At 46.8% G+C, this 19,929-nt stretch overlaps 1 protein-coding gene across 2 annotated transcripts in view; it reads left to right on the top strand.

Moving 5' to 3' along the window:
* The window catches only part of Ac76E (adenylate cyclase type 2 Ac76E), a 944,861-nt gene that overhangs the window by 781,425 nt on the left and 143,507 nt on the right, over positions 1–19,929 (top strand). For both annotated transcript variants that reach the window (XM_075703570.1, XM_075703577.1), the window contains exon 8: positions 3,192–3,350. In XM_075703570.1, coding sequence (XP_075559685.1) covers positions 3,192–3,350 — 159 coding nt within the window. The remainder of the gene's footprint in view (positions 1–3,191; positions 3,351–19,929) is intronic.

The following is a 19,929-nucleotide window of genomic DNA, read 5'->3' as shown; positions in this document are numbered from 1 at the left end:
TTTCGTAAAGTCGATGCGAAAGTTGGGAGCGGTAAAGTGGAGCTGATCGCTATAAGCCCTCTTTTCTCATACATGACATTATATGTGGATTGCCGCGATTTCCGCATCGCTGCTTCTCATTTTTGTCGTTTGCTCCTTCTACCCGTTCTCCTTCCTCCCGGTTCTGAACCAGCGAGTTGCTCCCTTAGCAGCTCTTTTTCGCCCTTTCTTTCTATCGCGTATGAAGCCAAATATTCCAATCTTCTTACGGTGCGTTCACAATACGTCCGAAATCTGTTCACCGACCCTAACTCGAAGGTATCGAGCGACGGCATGCTCAGCTAATCGTAGCAGGCGCTGTGTCAGCGATGGTCTAAGAAAGCGATCGAGCAACACGTTTATTGCTCGCCGGCGCCGCTCGTAGTTTCCGCAGGCGCACTTGCGTCGTTTTCGTTGTGCAAGTGGGGTAGTTCGGGTTTTTTTCAGTCCGGAAAGTGTAGGGGCACAAACTCTTCGGTCAACCATGGAGCCGGCTTAGCGACGGCGCTTTGCAGGCCCGGCTTCTAATATACTAACGTTGCTGAATTGCAGCCTGCCTCTGCAGTCGTTTATTCACTATGATTTTACTTAACTTCTACACGGGAATAACTGTGAATAACTGCCTTTTAATGCGTTAGCATTCTTTAGGTACTTCACGCACTTTTCGGAGGCTATCCCACTATCTATCTATCTATCTATCTATCTATCTATCTATCTATCTATCTATCTATCTATCTATCTATCTATCTATCTATCTATCTATCTATACACACGTCTCTGAACTCGTTTCGACGGTGGCAATACCTTGGGTCGCTATGTGGATTCAGTGCTAATGTATTACTGTCGACAGCCATCGTGAGAGAGGTTCTGCTGCAATTTCTTTTTCGCCTCATAGGTTCCATGCATGAGCAAGGAGGCATTCGCGGTTGACCGTGGTGGTAAATCGAAATGACGTTAACCTGTAAGGCGTGCCAGGACAACATCGTGCAAGAATTAAAGTGCTACCCAGTGTTGTATATCGGCAGGATACTTCGTAATAAACCGTAACCTTTGATAATATTCTTACTAGAATTTCAGTTCTGATATTTGTATGGCAATGACTGTATGCCTCATCATGCTTGTCAGGGCCTAGTCGAGCTGTTGAAACCATCTTTGTGCCTTGGCCACCGTCGACATATTTTCGAATAATTATAACAATGAGATTTTTTTTGACAAGGAAATGATGGGTGACAGAGTAAATTGGAATAAGCCTATCGAAAACAAAGCTCCTATAAAACAATGGGAAAATTCCCGACTGGCACCTATGTGGTGTTGTTAGTGCACGTTAGAATATCGAGCCAGCCTGGATGACTGGCCCAGAAAATACGTGTTACAGCAGCCCTTGCTTGACGCTGCACCCGCAACGTCAAGCAAGGGCGATGGATGTGCGGCCAACTCATTTTGCGGGGGAAACCGCTCGCTCCAATGAGACTCCATTTCCAGAATAGGGGCGTCCCCCTGTGTGGTACGTTTACTATTATTGGGTGCACGCGCGATTAACGGACTGCGTTGGTCAGTAAGACAACACTGTAACGAGTGGAGTTATAACAGTTATTCCCGCATAACGGGTTGCTAGCATGTTATTGTTTAGTGCACAAACCAGTTCAGTTGGGCCGTCGTAGAAAAACGTCGCTACTGGAGCCCGGTAATTGTACGAGTTTACTTCTTTCCTATCAGTTACAATTACATGAATTCTCGCTATAACGGTAAGGAGTGCCAGAAAGTCAGAGATATTGTTCTGCAGTGATTCTCTCTGTTCTTGTCACGGGGCTCTCGTAGATCGGCCCTCAGGTTCATACTATACAAAACATACTCTTTGCTTACATACAAAGGGATAGTTTGTCTTCGTTTTCTGCGTTGTTTCAGATTGAGAAATGTTGTCGTTGTTGTTGGTGGTGGTGGGGGGGGGGGGTGATGATGATGATGATGATGAAGACATTATATTAAACAGCAACGCCTGATATCAGAATTCTAATAAATGCAAGGCAGATTATCGAACAAGCTCTTCAGGGATTTAAAGAAAGGGCATCTTCTACAGACGTGTCATTTTTTCCTCGAGGTGTGGTATTTTCTTGTATGTAAATTTGCCAAAATGTCTCAGACGCACACACCACATTTCTTTCACTCTGGCGTACGTCCTGTGTACTTAGATATGGCGACACCTGGTGGATGAACGTTCGTATGCTCCGAGGGACGCTATCAAGGCACTTCTACATAAAAAAAAAACGTTCTGTGGGTACACATTTGTTTGTCGAGCAATCCAACAAGACAGTGGTTTCGTAAAACTGAGTTTTGCGAAACGCTTTAAAGCGTTTTTGCGCTTTAAAGCAATGAAAGAGAAACAACAAACGTTGACGAGGAACTAAGCAGCAGAAACGTTCTTTAAGTAAATAAATTCTATGCGCACCTGCTTTCTGTCTCTGTCACCGTTACCGCAGCTGCCGCTTTTAGCCTGCCGAGTCACCTGGTGTAGAGTTACGGCCAAGTTTGTGACTTCAAGACGAGTTAAGCACTTGCCCAAAGTTTCTTTACAGCCGCCGTGGGGATATAATCTCAGGCTTTGCTTGGGCGCCTTTAAAAAAATAAAAACGTTCCACCATACCTTCCTGCCGGCATTTCGCAACGCGCAGATGGCTCACTCTCTGAGACGGCGCTTCTATTTTTTTTTTTTGCCCCTTTGTACATATTCTAAACTAAAACGGAGATGAACACGTGCAGAAGGTACAATTTGCACGACAGAAAGGATTTACCATAAAAATGACAGTAACAAAACAGGTCATAGCATAGCATCATCTCGTTTGTTCCATGTAGTCCACTTGCTGTCCTATTTATTTACGCTATGCAAACTTTTTTTTATTGGTTGCAATGTGCTGAGCTCTAGCCGTCAAGTTGCGTCCTCACAGGTAAGTGCTGACGCCTTTCATACAACATAATGCGCTGTCTCCTCACATAATCCCTGTTGCGCGCATATAGTATACATTGCCGCGCTAGTGCCAGTAAAGAAGCTTCTCTCGGGCAGCTACTTTATTTAGTCTAAGGCAACAAAAAAACTTAATGAAAAGTTTCGCTACTAGCAAGGTTGAGAAGTTGCTCAGCCGATCTGCTTGAGCGGCGACTGCTTGTGTCCTGTGCAGTGTGGTCCGTGAGGCCACAGAGGTGAACGTGGACATGCGCATCGGGGTGCATACGGGAAATGTGCTCTGCGGTGTCCTGGGCCTACGCAAATGGCAGTACGACGTGTGGTCCGACGACGTCACCTTGGCCAACCACATGGAGTCCGGCGGTGTCCCCGGGTGAGTCTCCTCTCCGTCTGCACATTGGCAATCATTGTCAACATTTGTGGCTTTGTTTTATGCAGTTATTCTTTGAGCGGTTAAAAAAGAAGGCTTCAGGGTTCTCTAAATTACCAGTTACGTTGCTCTCGAACTAATGCGTATGGTATTCCAAAGTCCTTTGGCAAGACTACAAAATGCTTGCTTATGTAGCGCGGATCTCGCACTTGAGTTGTAGATCGATCACTTTCTTAGGAGCTGTGCCACTGGTTTCGGACTCTACTTGGTGGGGCACTGGGGGGGGGGGGGGGGGGGGGGAGTTATTTGTGGATGTCTAAGCACACTGCAAGTCACGCATTTTTCCAGTTGCCTGTCGAGCGCTGCCATGGCAACAAGCTTTACCACACGTTTTTTTTTTCTCTTTTCCTTTTTTCTTTTTAGCAGCGACGACGTTGCTAAAGTATGTCAATGTTACGAAACGATTACAAAATACGCTGTGACGAAATACAAGCTGAAGTTGGATAACAAAGAATAGTGGACTCCTATAAAGAAACTATACTGCAACTCCTCTGCCGAGGTGGCTCAGTGGCGACGCTGTCCCGTCCTGAGCACGGTTTGTCGAAGTGTTTCAGATTTCGTGACTAAATATCAAGGTGCGGAAATAAGTTTGCAATATGCAATCTTGCCGTGCTAGGTGAGTCGTTTTTTTTTTTTTACTGCGAAAGCAATTATATGGACACTAGGCTCATTTTTGCCTTAGCCGTCGCCGTGATGTTCCGTATACAGTCCAAGGGCGATAACACCGTCTCCGCGCGTCGTATGCTGTATGTGCGAGTGAAAGCACGCGAGGGAAGCCGACGATCGTAGCTCAATCTCGCGCGCTCGAATAAAGAAACGGGAGAGCAAACGCGCCGTCTTCCGCCGCGCGAAAGGCCGTAAGGGGATGGAAGGCAGGGAGGGGGGCGGAGTTGTGCTCCGGCAGCAAATGCGCATTTCGCGACCGCGCGCAAGGGGAACTGAAGATAGCGGCTGGATCTCGCCCGACATATATGGATGAAAGCGGGGAGGCAGCGTGGTAAGAAGGGCGGCTTCGATTCCGCCAACAAGTGCGTACTTTGCACGGCCGCGCGTGGTCGCGCGCACCCTATCTTGAAAAGGATGTGCAGACGGCTCATACTGTCACGTGGTCGTGACGTCAAAGAACACAGTAGCAATACTGTGGAAGGCAAAAACTAGCTTTTATTGGGCGAACCTGTGCCCACAAAACAGGCTACACTTAAAGCACAACGAGAGCGGCGAACACAGTCGGCGATCGTTGTAAATCTGATCAGCGGGTCAAGCGCGTCGGCTTTTATAGAGCAGTCGTCGAATGTTCCAGACTAATCGTTCGGACCCGCGTGCCTTCCACAAAGTTCCACACCACCCGCGCTACGCGACGAAATCAGATAACACAAGGTTCGGCGACAGCAGACAGCCGGGTAGAAGCATCGATAACTTTCCAGAAACGTCGGATACATGCAGGCGCGTCCCTCGCTGTGCGATTACAGTTGTTAAGCGGCGAAACGTGGTCGCCCGATAAAGATAAGTACACGTGTCAATACCTTTGTGCGCACTGTGTTCTCGCCGCTCTTGCGCTGAAGCGATAGACCGCACGGCCACTTCGCTCTCGGCTGCTGCCGCGCTTGCTCACACCAGCGTTTCGACAGCGAGTGTCCGCGCTCATCGAGTGTGATGTGTTCATGTTTGCTTGTGTGCGCTTGTTAATTCATTTGGTAAGCGAATGTTTTCAAGAGTACACGGCCGATAAAACTATTATCCTTACTTCGTATACATCTATACTAATTTACTATCGCAATCGGTGCTTCGCCTTTCGGGCGAAACTTTTTTAAGTGTTCTATGTTAGCTATCTCTTTATTTTATTTTTTATTGGACAGTGCCATCAGTTTGTGTTGGCTATGCGCTGCCTACTATGCGTTGCCTACCCATAGTTATGCTGCAACAACAATGAAATCAGTTGTTAGGCAGGCGATTTTATATACAAAAGTCTAGTGACATCGCAAGCTGCGGTCACTGCTGCAGCTTGCGCAATAGTAGTCTGTAATCAGTAAGCTGCTCGATCTGCTCATGTAGACGCCGTGCAGGAGCCAATCCCGCTGTCAAGAACAGGTGCAGTAGCGCAACTTCGAGTGCTTGCATTTGATGCCTTACAATCGTTGTGGGACACACCTAGTTGCCAGCACACACGTCTACATCGACTGGACGCCGGTCTGAAACTTCAGCCTCCACCTGGACTATCCTGACCCGACACTACGATACATTACCGATTGTGGCTTGGCGTCGCATTTACGAAGTCGTTTATTTCCGTATCGGATGGGAGGATAGCGCACCGTCTGACCACTGCGGCGACGAGGAGACTATCGAACACGTTCTTTGTCATTGTCCCCGATACAGCGCGCACAGGCAGTCACTCGCGACCGCGCTGGCGCGTCTTGAGGACCGGCCGTTTTCGGAGCAGTCCTGGAACGCCGACCTATGCAGTCGTCACACCACAAGACACTGAAGACACTCTTGAAATTTTTACGTTCGAGTGGCCTACTGGAGAGACTGTAATTCTCATGGACGTTCACGACCCTCCCTACAATTTTTTTTCGTTTCTTTGCTTTTTCTCTCCGCCTCTTTTTTCTGTCTTTCATTTCCCTTACCCTTCCCCCAGTGCAGGGTAGCAAACCAGAATCTCATCCGGTTAACCTCCCTGCCTTTCCCATCCCGTTTTTCTCTCTCGCTTTTACCGGAAAACGTACGCTGGGAGCGCTACGTGCTTCGTATTGTTATCATGAGCGCCTTATCACCAATTATATGGTTCGGATGCTTCTTTTGTGCTTGTTCTTTATTGAAACGCGTTCTGTTCTGCATGTTGTATGCGTGATTCCAAAGAATGTATGCACTTTTCTCTTCGCTTTGCTGAGTGCTTGAAGCCTGCTTCACCCCGCCGTGGGTTGGCCTCCGGGATTGGACTACCTCCGGGATTGGCCCACATTTTTGCCCACGGACGACGCCACGAAGAGTGCCGACCAATGAGAGGCTAACAACTTCGCTGTAAAAGAGGAAGCTTAGCAAGTTCGTAAATTTATTAAGTTCAAAGCAAGCCCAGAAACACAAGAAAAGGAGGAAAGAACAACACTAACGCCACTGTTTGAGCTGCGGGTGTTCGTGCTGTGGCGTTCGAGTTGTCTTTTCCGTTTACCTCGCCTCCGCGCTTCTTCGCCTGCTTTGAAATCATGAATGTTGATATCTCGGCCATGGATACCTCGGTCACACCAACGACCGGTGATGCCATCGCTAAGGCGCCGCCAGACCTGGCAGGTGCCGTCGTCGTTTCCTGAGTAACAACACCGAGCTGTGCCTGTGGGAGGAAACGGGCAACCCCGCAGCGGACTCGAGCCGTCCGCCGCGCATCTGGAGGGCCGCTTGATTGGTCAAGCCCGCCGCCAGGCTCATCGGGGATCTGGCAGGATATCTGACGCCCTAATCCTCTTAGCCCGGACTTTCTCGCCCGCTGCCTGAGGCGACGGCCGTCTGCTCGCTTTTGTTTCTGTCTCCCCCCCCCCCCCCCCTCGACATCCGCATGGTGGGCGCGTGCGCGTTAGAAGGGAACGACGCACCTCACCGTTGGACTCGCTGCATTTCCCTCCTCCGCTCCTTTGTGTCTTATTCCTATGAGCTTTACGCCTTTCTGAGATGCCTCCAAAGGAGCCTGCAACTCCAGTTCACGTGCTTTTGCTACCTTTTGCCCAACATACAGGACACTTACTCTTGCGAACACTTTTGTTATCCATTATTTCGTCGCTATTCTCCTCAAGGACTTTTTCCGCTTATTTCTATACAGACCTTCTCGGAAGACAAAGCCCACGTCAAGTCGCGGGCGTTCGTTCCGGTATTCATGACGTACTTTGACGACCTCTTAGTTCTGCTCATTCTTACTGCAATCTTACTTTTAAACTCTGCACCGTTTCCGTGAACTACTCTGCGCTCGGCGACCTCGTTGCTCACTGAATGACAATCACGTACTGGCAGGATCGTGAGATGAATTGTACCTTGAAAGCGAAAGGCAAACTGCCGCTTCTGCTAAAGCCTCCGACTTAGCTATTTATGAGCGTTCGTACCGTTTTTTTCTTCTGCTCATTTCAGTGGACTTCAGAGCTATGCAGCGCTACTTATCTTTGTTTCATATATCGAGTGCAGGGAAAAAGATAAAGCAAACTGGTAGCACGTCCGGATAGCTCCAGATAAAAATTCTTGTCATATGTATTCTGTTTGACGTTCGCTCAGGCACTGTCATCTTGAATGTTAGCATGCGAAGCATGCGTCCTGACTTATCAGTCAACAGCACACACTTATACATAGGTGATAACTTATCTAGTCAAGTTTGTTGCTGCTTTTTTTTTTGCTAATAATTGCCGCGACGTCCAGTAACCCGCTTTTTTGTGGCACGTGCTTTTACTAAAACATACGGCACTTCGTTTTAACAAGTTTGCAAATGGGAGCAGTTCTGTACTATATTTATGCAACTTCTACGAGGTACCGAGGAAACAACGTCTTTTTCCTCTGCATTTCTGTTTTTTTTTTTACCACCACCTTCCTAAAGAGTAGGCAGGCGTTGTCTAATGGCATTGGTCACAGGGTAATCGTTTTGCTAAAGGTCAAAACGCGCACAATGCATGTTTTTGCGAACTCTTGTACTTCAATTTTTTTACGCGCATACGTACGTGTCCCGTCTGTGAAATCGGCCAGATTATGTGTGTCGCCGTGAGGGAAGCGATCACCGGAAGAGTGAGTCGCCAGGAAGTGGACAAGATACTCACGCGCCGGGGAAAGGGCAGAGGAGCGCAACGGAAAAGTCTAGGTGGCGTTGAGCGAAGCGGGGAACGAAAAAGGAGGTGAAGCGTCGCGGAGGACAAGCGTAGGTGGAGGCGCGCTGGGTTGACCCCCTCTCGCAGTTGCTACGGGTTCCATGTGCGCTATGGGTGTACGTGGTTCTTCTCGTGATCGAGAGGCCGAGCGGGAACAACGGAGCAGTGACGCAAGCGGTGACAGGCCGAGCGCAATTTGACCGACCTCGAAATCGTCGCGAAGCGCCGCGCACGAGCTGAACAAGTCCGGCAAAAGGCGCGCGCTTGGCGTGCCCAGGAGACACTCCAGTACAGGAAGAAGCAGAAGAAGGGGAAAATGAATACTGCGAATAGTACCATTAGCAAATTGCTTGAAATAATAAAGATTGTACATTTCCCTACAGTGCTTTGCCATCTTTCCTTGTGGCACTTTAAATTTTCTAAATTTGAAAAACGTATAGAACATACAAAATAAAAAATTAACCTTCAAAAAACCGCCACGCTTACAGATAATTAAAGCATTTTTAAAAGATTCTACGCGCAATGCACAAAAAGAGAATGGTACACATGCGCTTGCGCGTAAGTCGCGTTTACGAAGTGAAGCGTCACTGTAACTGTTTTTATTATACTTTTGTTTTTATAATTCGTGACGGCGTGTATTCGACGACATTTCGCGAGAGATTCCAGACTCAACAGGACCAGCGAGGCTCTTCGAGAGATAACCAGACCAGTCACACTACGGGGTAATCATTTTTAAGTTTTACGGAATTTAAAAGAATAGCCTGTTGCACATAAGACTTTATTTATTTATTTATTTATTTATTTATTTATTTATTTATTTATTTATTTACCTGTACATACTGCAGCGATATATAAGCCCTTTAGCAGGAGTGGATTAACAGACGAAAATTATGCAGAGAAAAGTACGATACAATAGACCCAGCTAAGGGATTCCAGTCTTCTACGAAACGAGGGAAAAAGATGAGTTTAAACATACTAGTGCGTGCCAAGTAGGGCATCATGTTCAAGTTGCGATGTCGTCTCGTGGATGACTCTGGCGCGAGGTCAGTATAGTTTTTTTTTTTAAAGTGTAGGGGAAGAATTGACGATGTTGTGCAAGAAATCTAACGATACTATGGTATCGAGAGCGAATTCAAGGAACTAAGTGCAGAAGAGGGTGAAAAATCACGATCATAACGGCGACATATAAATCTTACAGTTTTTTTCTGAATTGGTTCTAGCCTGTTAATCTCACACTGCTTATAAGGGTTCCAAACGACAGATGCACAGTGAACAACAGGACGGATTAGCGATTTATATTATAGTATCTCAGCATCTTTCGGAGAGTTGGATAATGTACGACGCACGTAACCTAATTTTATAGTGCTTTGTTCTAAATGTAATCAATGTTATTAGATCATGACATGTTATGCGTAAAAATGACACCGAGATACTTATACTCAGACACCCTACACACAGCGCGCTTATTGTAGGAATAATGAAAAAGAGAAGGAGAATATTGTTTACAGAAGCACATTAGGATGGTTTTATCGAAGTTAATGTTCGTTTGCCAGGTGTCGCACCAACTGCAAAACCTAACAAATAACCCTTGGAGGCGGCAATGATCATCAGAAGAGTTAATAACTTCATATAAAACACAATCATCGGCATAAAGACGAATGTTGGAGGAGTTGTTAACAGGCAAATCATTTATGTGAATTAAAAAAATTGGAGGACGCTTAAGCTTCGCCTTCAAGAGTGGAACGCGACAGCGTTCCCATCGACCCGCCAAGGGGTGTAAGACAATGCGCTACGGCGCAGGGATCACTTACGAGGCGCCCCGCATCGGACTTTGCGGCCACCTATCACACGGAGAGCGTCGAGCAACGCAGCGTTCGGCGCGGCAACGAAACGTGCACCTGAGCAAACGGAACGAACCAAAGAACTCGGTGTCTCGGAGGGGGAAACGATCTACGCCAGCCAAACGTCGTCATCGGCACGGGCAGAGAGATAGATAGATAGTGATCTAAAGAAAGGAACGGCGCTTGATTCTGCAACCCGCGTGGGAGCACGGCGAAGCGTCGTCAGGGGAGAGGGAGTCGGAGCCGCGACGCGCCTTGCACCGGTCCGCGCACAGCCCCAATGCGCGCATGGCGCGCCACCTGTCGGGGCAGCGCTGTACATTGAGAGGAGGGGGTCTTCTGTGTTTGCCGCAAGATGGCTCTGCGTGTGCGGTAAGCGCAGAAGAAATGTAGCGGAAACTTACTTCGCTACTCGTGTAAATGCGACTTCTGTAAATTACATGCTCATAATTACCGATATACACCGCAGTATAACTTTGTACGGCACGTTTTTAAGGCAACACCGCGTTCACTAGAAGCGCGTTTGTACCGCTTTCAAGCGTCGAACTCGTGGCTGAGTGGTAGCGTCTCCGTCTCACACTCCGGAGACCCTGGTTCGATTCCCACCCAGCCCATCTTGGAAGTTGCTTTTTATTTATGAAGTGCCTGCCGTGATTTATCGCTCACGGCCAACGCCGCGGACGCCGACACCGACGCCGACGACACCGGCTTTTCTGCGACACGAGCTCCTTAACGCTATCGCGTTAAAAGAGCAGTGGCCCAAGAACGGAGCCTTGAGGCACTCCAGATGTCACATCAGTAGTCGTAGATTTGGTCGAGCTATAAGAGACGAACTGGGAACAAAGTGAAAGAAAGCTTGAAATCGAGTTAATTAGTTGAGGATTATTTAGTACAGCGTTAAGTTTAGCAAGGAGTTTAGAATGTAATACTGTTTCAAATGCTTTAGAGAAGTCTATAAAGATAGTGTCAACCTGTTTGCCAACATCAAGGTTAAGGGAAATGTCATGCGTAAACTCGACTAACTGTGTTGACTAAAACCACGCCTAAACCCATGCTGTATGTTAGATAGCAGATTATGAGATTCCAGGAAAAGCAGTATGTGTTTATGAATTATATGTTGTAAGATTTTGCATCACTGTGATGTTATTGAAATCAGTCTATAGTTCGATAAAGACTCCTTATCACCGGATTTATAAAGAGGAAGCACTTTAGCCAACTTCCATGAGGAAGGAACAGTGGCAGGTGATAAAGATTTGTTGTATATGACCGTCAGATGCCTGGATGACAAGGAATAGCAAACCAAGAATGCATTGTGTATCCCGTCCGGACCAGTGCATCTCTTGGTATCCAAGTTTAATATGAGGTTAAGGACACCTTCATTGTTTATGTCAATGTCAGTGATTCCTTCAGAACAAACTATATTGGAGAAGGAATGAAGTTGTTATCGGGTACAGAAACTGAGGGTAAATACTTTTTGGCATCATCCGATATTACTGACGGATCACTGATGACGTCATTATCAAGTTTGAATGGAGTGGGTGAAGCATCGCGAGGTAAAATAGAAGACCAAAATTTAGGAGGGTTAGTTCTTAACAGATGAGGGTTAGTTCTTTACGCGAGAAAACAAATCTTTGGCCGTTTGCATTTTCAAATTTTTATTTCTTGCCTTATGAAACCTGTCCAGGGTTATGGGATCGTTGGTTCGTTTAGAACGTCTAAGCCTACGGACACGACGAGATAAATGCAAGATGTCGCGAGTCATCCAGTGAATGTTAGCATTACTTTTTCTAGTTTTAGTGGGCACAAATCGTTGAACACATGACTTGAAAAGATCCTCAAAGTAATTAACAAGACAGTTTACATCCTGTCTTTCTGACAGCGAGCAGAACGTATCGAAATGATCAGCTAAGAGATCAGTAATGGAATTTTAGTCCGCACGAGTGAAGTCAGGAAAACTAGTAAACGTATAGGGTGATTTGGAAGTTGGACAAGAGAGCGATAACAAAACGCCTTTATGATCTGAAAGTCCGTCATTTACTTCTTAAGAGAAGTCATTTCTTGCTAGATCAGCGCTTAAGAAAACCAAATGGAGGATGGAGTTTAACCTAGTTGCACTGGAAACAACTTGAGTGAGCCCAAACGACAAGGAAGTATTTATTAATTCATTACAAAGTGCCATGTCACGCCCTGTTGTATTGAGTGAAGGCCAGTGGATGCCAGGAGCGTTGAAATCACCCATGCAGGTACATCGTGATGAAGCAATGTTAGTGAGGCACTTGAAATTTACAATGGCATGAAGGACATCAAGGGAAGAATCGGACGGACGATATGTAACGCTAATGACAATACACTGATTATTCAAGAAAATTTTACACCACACGGTTTCTGTATCCGGAGGCGAGGGCAAAATTGAGAAACGAAGATCCGAGCGGATAAGCAGTAAGACGCCGCCGCCAGTGCCGTGGGTCCTGACGGCAATAATACCGGGTGGAGTAAACTGGGAGTCATAAATATTACTATGTAGCCATGACTCAGTGATGCCTATAACATGAGGGGAATAAATAGAAATAAAAGTCAGTAAGTCAGGAAGTTTTTAACAATACTGCGAGCGTAAATGTTCAATATGACGAAGTTATCGATGTCGCCAGAACAATGTCAGCTAGTGGATGAGCCGGTAGTCGAATACACAGGCACGCAAGGTAGTGCTTGATTAGGTGCCTGTGTTTGAACTGTCATCCCAGTTATAACGAACCTTGTCAATGAACGTACGATCGTATCTTGTTACGGGCCATTGTTACGAAAAGGAATTGATGCTTCCCAGATTTTTTTCCGAATTGATCTAATCCTTACTGAGAAATCTTCCGTACTGAATAAATTTGAGCCCTTGAGGTTATAAATATTTTTCTTACAATAACGGTTTTATCGTTGTAGTAAGAAAGTTCTAGAATGATCGGACGAGTGTGACCAGCGCGTGCGCTACCAAGCCTGTGGATGAGGTTCAATGTGAGGACTTCTAATCTTCAAGGTCTTACTAATTACAGACGTAACGATGGACAACAGTTAGTAGCGTTTTCTTTGGGGCCTTCCAAAATACCGTGTATTATAATATTATTTCTACGAGAACGATTTTCTAGGTCATAATTTTTTAAGACCAGCTCGGTAATTTGAGAAGATAAGGTGTTGATTTCTGCACGTAATTCACAAATTGGACTAGAGTCTTTAAGTGAGGATTTTAATGCACCAACACGCTACTCTAGAGCATGACTCTAGACTTGATGTCTTGACTCTAGATGACTTCATGTCAGCAATGTCTCGAGCCAACTTATTTTGACCAATCAATAGTTTAGAGAACATTTCGGATGCAGAAAGATCATGAGTGTCATGGGCATACAGGAGGATAATGTGCATCAGCAGCCTCATCGAGAGCGTTGTTAGACCCAGTCGCACTCCGGGCTCCGGGTTTATTACGAGACTGATTGCTTTTACTGGTACAAGCTGACTTGTACTGGGTGCCCGGATTGAGTTCTATATCACCGCTCCAGGGTAAGACGACTCATGCAATATAAAACGTGCAAACACCAGGGCACAAGACTGCGTGGGCAATGAAGCATCAGTAAAAAGATTGATCACGAGATCGGATACATAAAGCGTCGGAGTAATAACGTACCTGCGCGAAGAGCAAGTAACGATTAAACATCGTACTGGTGCTGCTGCAACCTGGCCCACTGAAGAATGGATTGGTGCGAGGGATATTTCTACTCGCGGTGGCTCATGTCACAGATCGGCAGTTGTCGGTAATTGACTGATCAAGAGGCAGGTCGCCGGGGTAACTGGCATGCAGAAGTTTGAAGAGAGACACGCCGGAACTATCACTTATCGCTGGAATAAGGCAGTCCCAGAGCTAGCAATCGGTGGAATTCACGTCCCCGGCCAGAAACGACGGAGCAAGGCCAGACGAAGCTAATTCAGGCCATGTGACGTTCCAGAAGTTGTGATCAGCAAAACAGGCGAGGCACTGGGCACGCAGACCAAGCAACGATTAAACATCGTACTGGCGCTGCTGCAACCTGGCCCACATTCTTGTCCTTAAGCTGAATTATTCAGAAAGGTGGACGTCACTTGCAAGACAAATCGAAACATATTGAACTAATAAAAACAAATTCACTAATTACTTCGTCATTAATTACTTTACGGCACATATTGCAATTTACTTATTGTAGCCGGTGAGCTTGCAGGGTGTATCCACTTGGAATTAATTTCCAGAACGACACCAGTTTGGAGATATGCGTGCTCAAACTCGCCGTGAACTGAAACTGAATACTTCGCGCCACTCGTGTGTTTCTCCATATCTCGACGCAGCAGAGACTCATAATCGAGTATTAGCGCTTATTTTCTGCCGCGAGATTAGTTCACCAGCCTTTCCTTGTAACTATGGTGCCTGCAGTGCAGCAGTTGCTTATTGTTTAATTTGCTTAATGATTTTGCTTTAGCTTAATGGTAACGTTCCTTGGAAAATAATCGCTTCCTTTTTTTTTTCCTCTGACAAGCGAGCCACGTTGACGATAGATAAAATGCCTGCGCAGCACAAAGCTCTTGATGAGCGTCGTTTGTGTGCTAGGCATTTCTTAACAGATGGTGCGAACAGCTTATGTGCTGAAACACTTGATAGAATACTTCCGCACTCATAGTGATCGTGACGGCGGTAATCGATGCTCTATTATCTACAAAGTCGGCGGAAGTGCGTCTTGCGTGTTTATGTCTGACGGGCGATAACGCGTCATTTTTTCGCCCACGTATTACTGTAATTCTGAGAAGTGGGGAGTAGGAAAGGGAGAGTTGGTTAATTTCCGTCCGCTGCTCGTTGGGCATTAAAGTATACCCTGCAGGTCGGGCTCCGAGACGAGTCTTGGATAATGTGAGCGTAGAGCCGCTGTAACTTAAAGCTCAGACTCGCGTTCACGCCTTTTCGGCGGCGTCGTTTCTCTCGTTCATTTACTTCTTGTAGCTGCTGACACTGCCTCTGCCTTACCTGGTTGTCGGCATTTCCGTCGCTTGTAGATCGTATACGAAATATGTGGGCTCATGAGTAGAAGCGAGCTTAAGCAAGGAACGAGGACTCGGGATGTAAGAACGAAACTATGGAATCGAAAGGCTGCAACTTGCCGCTGTCATAGATGAACAAGTAAAGCGGATTTTATTAGCAGTTGATGAGTATCCGCACAATGGGACTGAACATAAACCTAGCTAATCTGAACATAGCCTAAAATTATAACTTTTAACACACATTTACTTAGTCATGCGAACAGCCTTTTTACGGAGCCCTTTGATTTTTGAGGCTACTAACATGAAAACGTTGCCCGATGACTTGGTGTTCCACTAAACAATAAAAAAAAATTATGCAGATGGAACGTACATCTAGGAATCTATGTGAACCTGAGGCGTTTGCTTGTGACTTTGGCGTTGTTCTGCTAGGCACGTGGTCCAGGGATCAAATCCCGGCCTCGGCGGCTGCATTTCATTAGGCGCGATATGCAACAAGGCGCGTGTCCCGTGCATTGGGTGCACATTAAAGAGCCTCAAGCAGTCAAAATTAATCCACGGTCAAGAAAGTCCGAGAAAGTTCGCAAAGAAAGCTTCGCGTTAAAATCTCCAGTACAATCCACTTAAAGGGACACTAAAGGTTACCAGAAACTCAAGTTAAAGTGGTAGAGCAATGTTCTAGAACGTCTAAGGCGTCAATATAATCGCGAACAGAGCTTTAGTAACCGAGAAATTGAGGTAAATGCATGACACGATTTGAGACCCCCCAGCGACATTCCGGTACTAGCCCGATGACGAAAGGACTCCTCATAATTTGTGTTACTAATACCAGAGTCCTTCCATGTTTTTTCTGGTCACGAAACTCCCGCCTCAGTTTCATATAGCGCCAGCGCCCGCCGCTAGTGGCGCCACCGTGCATGAGAGGGCATGCGAACGCCGCTGCCGCTGTGGTTGTGTGTGGGGCAGCCTCGGTATTCTAGCTTTCTCAACTTCCTCAACCATCGCTTTAGTTTCACGTAACTATTTTTAACATTGAATATAATTAAATTACTGCCTGAGCGTGTCTTCTGCGATGATATGAGCGCACGGGACGAAAAAGAAAGCCGCTCATAACATGGAGCTTGCGGCGGTCTCAGACCGAAAAAAAAGAAAGATCTGGAATTTTAAGATCCAGAACCGCTATACGATTATGAGGCACGCCGTAGTGGGGGGACTCGGGATTAGTTTTGATCACCTGGGATCCTTTAAAATGCGCCTAAATTTAAATAAACGGGTGTTTTGCATTTCGCCCCCGTCGAAGTGCGTCCGCTGTACACGGCCGGGCGGTCTCGGTCCGGATTTCTTCATCATCGCCGTTCGCCTCAACGCTTCGGTGGGCTCCGCTTTTTATTATTTGCCTTAAATTAAACACCGCGCATTCGCAACAAAACGCCAGTGGTCCCACTTATCACCAGATGAGTAAGCGCCAATTCTCCGTTGCGCATAGCGCCAGATTGTTCGCCGAGCACAGCTGTTCAGTTTCTGTTAAACTGTGGTAGAGAAGGACTCTGTGGGCAGTATCTTATAACGAGATCAAAAGAATGAAATTGCTATTGCAAAGGGCTGCTACCGTAGAATACTTCATGACAAAGAAAAGCGAACTGAGCTGCTCCATGCGCTTAAGATTTCTTGCAAAGCGATGCCATTTCTGAATAAGATAATGCAAGACGAACTTCGCTACTAAATGTCTTCGGTGCGGCTTTTAACAACGGATTAAGGCGAGCCTGAAGTGTTAGGTTCAGTTGAAACTAGCTGTAATTAGGCAATTGCCTTAGCAAGCAGTCGTTTAGAAGCGTCAGTAAGCCCAGCACTTATTCACGCTGCTCGTGGTTTCGACGCAGAAACGACGAGACTAGGTATTTTGGTTCTTAATTCGCAACTATTTACAATGTGTTAAAATGTTGCAATCACCGGTCCTGATATTCTTATCATGGTCGAAAAATGAAAAAAGAACTTTATAATTCGATTAAGAAAAGAAATAAAACGTGTTGGTGCAAAAACAAAATACAAGCACGATCATTTATTTGTGATGTAAAACAAGCGGAGCGAAATACAGATAGTACAGAGGCGTCCGGTCATAAATGGTCCACCATTCACAATGCAAGAAGTTTGTTAAAAGCATCTTTGAAACGGCGTTAGTCTTCAGCGTCGGCTTCTCACGCTCCAGGGACACGTCGTCGCCGTTGATGTTGAAATTGTACGCAGTGACGATGTCCGAGGCGTCAAAGTGTTTCGCGCACACACGCGTATACTTCGATTCGAAATTAAAACCGCCACTTTCCTGCCGCGGTATGGCCCGCTTCCATTTCTCGCGCTGCTCCTTGTTATTAGGTAAACTGAACAACGACACCTTTTCGGTCGTGCCCTTGTAGCCGGAACGGCACCCAGGCACGCAACACGTGTTCGGCATCGTTGTCCCACCCCGCCACTTAAACCAAACAGCCCAGCACTCGAAAAATAGCGCAGCACATGCACATAACGCACCCAATCACTCAGCTTGCCTCGCACTGCGCGCGCGTTTCGGTACGCGAACGATGCCCTCTGTGGCACAGTGGCGCCGCGTCGCGGCACCTTTGGGCAGCATATGAACCTCTCCCATAGCGTGACGGCGGAGTTTCGTGACCAGAAAAACATGGAAGGACTCTGCTAATACTCAACTACTCGTATTAAAAATATCATTTCATTCGATTATAAGACGGAAAAAAATGCTACTTGTCTACGTCTATCCGATTCTAAGAAAAAATAACATTTTGACGTTACCCTTCAGTTATATGGGTGTTCGAAAGGTTTCGTTTTCGCTCGACTCTGCGCGCTCGACTGTGCGCCGCGCACGCTTCGGAGTTACAGTAGTTTCGTTATCGCGTCGTGCTCTGAGGGTTCTGCTGGCTCGCGAAACTTTCATTTGGAACAAGCAGCAAGAATGCCACGTCCATGTGATGTCGTGGGAAGCCCTCGTTGCTTTCCCGCTCCGGAGAGCCGGTGCCGAGGCCACCGTCGTAGTACGCAACGACGCCGGCAGTGCGAGCCCTCAGCAGCAGGTCGCGCTCGTCGGTGCTCAAATCGCTGAAGTTGAGCCCACCATCGCGAGCCAATCTGTCGGTGTCAGGGTCCATTGCGACGAGCGTCGAAGTTAGCGTCATAGAATGAAGTACCAGCTTATGGGCGTCTTGCGCTGGAGTTTGAGGTATAGTAGCGGCGCCTGGTGGCGGTGCGGGAAACGACATCTGGGTCGTGCCAGCTTGGGTCGTATTGAGCCCTGGCTGTGGCGAAGCACGTTTCTAGGCCGAGTTTTGCGACGATTCGCACATTTTTATGCACTGTTGCGAGTGCGAAAAGGCTCGTCGCTTCTCATAGACCACGCCGACCACGCTGCGAGCTCACCGCAGCCTATAGTTTAACGAAAACGGGCTCTCCGTGTGCCGTGGGACGTAATGTGGGACGTAATTCGTTTCTCCTTCCGCTAGCCACCATACTCCCGCTTTCGCTCTGCTGTCGGCTCTGTCTTGGCTCTGTTTCTGGCCGCGCGTTTGCGTTTTGCGCAGAAAAGCCGTAGCGCCGTCTGCGGACGCCGATCTACTCACCGATGGCGCAACGTCACTATGAGACCATGATGTCAGTACTCCTCGATCGGAGGGCGGGCGATTTGAACTGCGCTAGAGGTACGCGGACGCTTCAGAACGCATTTTCTCTTAAAATAAGTCTCTCCTTGGCACGAAACAAGCGTTTCGAGGTTTCTGTGATGGTATTTCAACATTCCACGTTGACTTAATAGTAACCTTTAGTGTCCCTTTAAGACAATATTCGAAACACGAAAAAAATTCATCGTTATGGAGTGATAGTAGTTATATGTGTAATGAGCTTAGCCATGCTTGTCAAGATATTTAATAAAAATTTGTGCTGTGGATCTTTTTTCTGAAAACGCAACTATTTGTCGACACACCAAAAATATCCTGGAAGCTCAGTGACCTGCTTTCGATGCAAGGTTGAGCGGTTTACGCCGCTGTCTAGAATATGGCGTATAGTCAATACTGCAGGCACCTTAATCAATAAAGCCTTTCGTTGCACTTTCTCTACTGAAAGGCAAGTCGTTGTATTCACTGGCTGGGAACCTCACGGATACCCACGAGCTTGTATAATCCCCTACAGCGCATTTTTTCTACCTCACCTGCAGCGCTTTTTATCATGGACGACCCATTCACGCGCAGAAAAGTGCACGCTGCCATATATTTCCTGCGTCGTCACTGCGACCTGGTTGTGTCCCAAGTCAGATGATTCCCAACCAGCCTTTAGAAGTTAATAAATAAACCTCGAAAAAATTATTGGGTTTTACGTGCCAAAACCACTTTCTGATTATGAGGCACGCCGTAGTGGAGGACTCCGGAAATTTCGACCACCTGGGGTTCTTTAACGTGCACCTAAATCTAAGTACACGGGTGTTTTCGCATTTCGTAAAAAAACCTTGGGGTTCTTAAGTTCTGTATGGGTAACTCAAGAGTTAGTGCCGGTACCTACGCTCGGTAAGTACAGAAATGGCAGAACAGCCTTGGCTTCGTGCTGACCGGCTTCTCTTATTTCCTACGTGACCTCTACGGCATCCACGTGAAAGAGTGGCCATCGAAGTGGGCTTGCGGAAGTTGAAGTATTGTCGGCCACACCTGGTTGTTCTACTGTTAGACAGCAAGGCTACGCTGCAGTTACTACAGTGAGGATTCTCTTTGAAAGGTGCATTTGGCGCTCATTCCACGCAGTTAAGAAATTACGCAGCGTTCG

This window comes from Dermacentor variabilis, chromosome 1, assembly GCF_050947875.1.
Source record: "Dermacentor variabilis isolate Ectoservices chromosome 1, ASM5094787v1, whole genome shotgun sequence".
In the NCBI taxonomy this organism is placed as follows: Eukaryota; Metazoa; Arthropoda; class Arachnida; order Ixodida; family Ixodidae; genus Dermacentor; species Dermacentor variabilis.
This window is presented reverse-complemented; position numbering and strand designations above follow the sequence as displayed.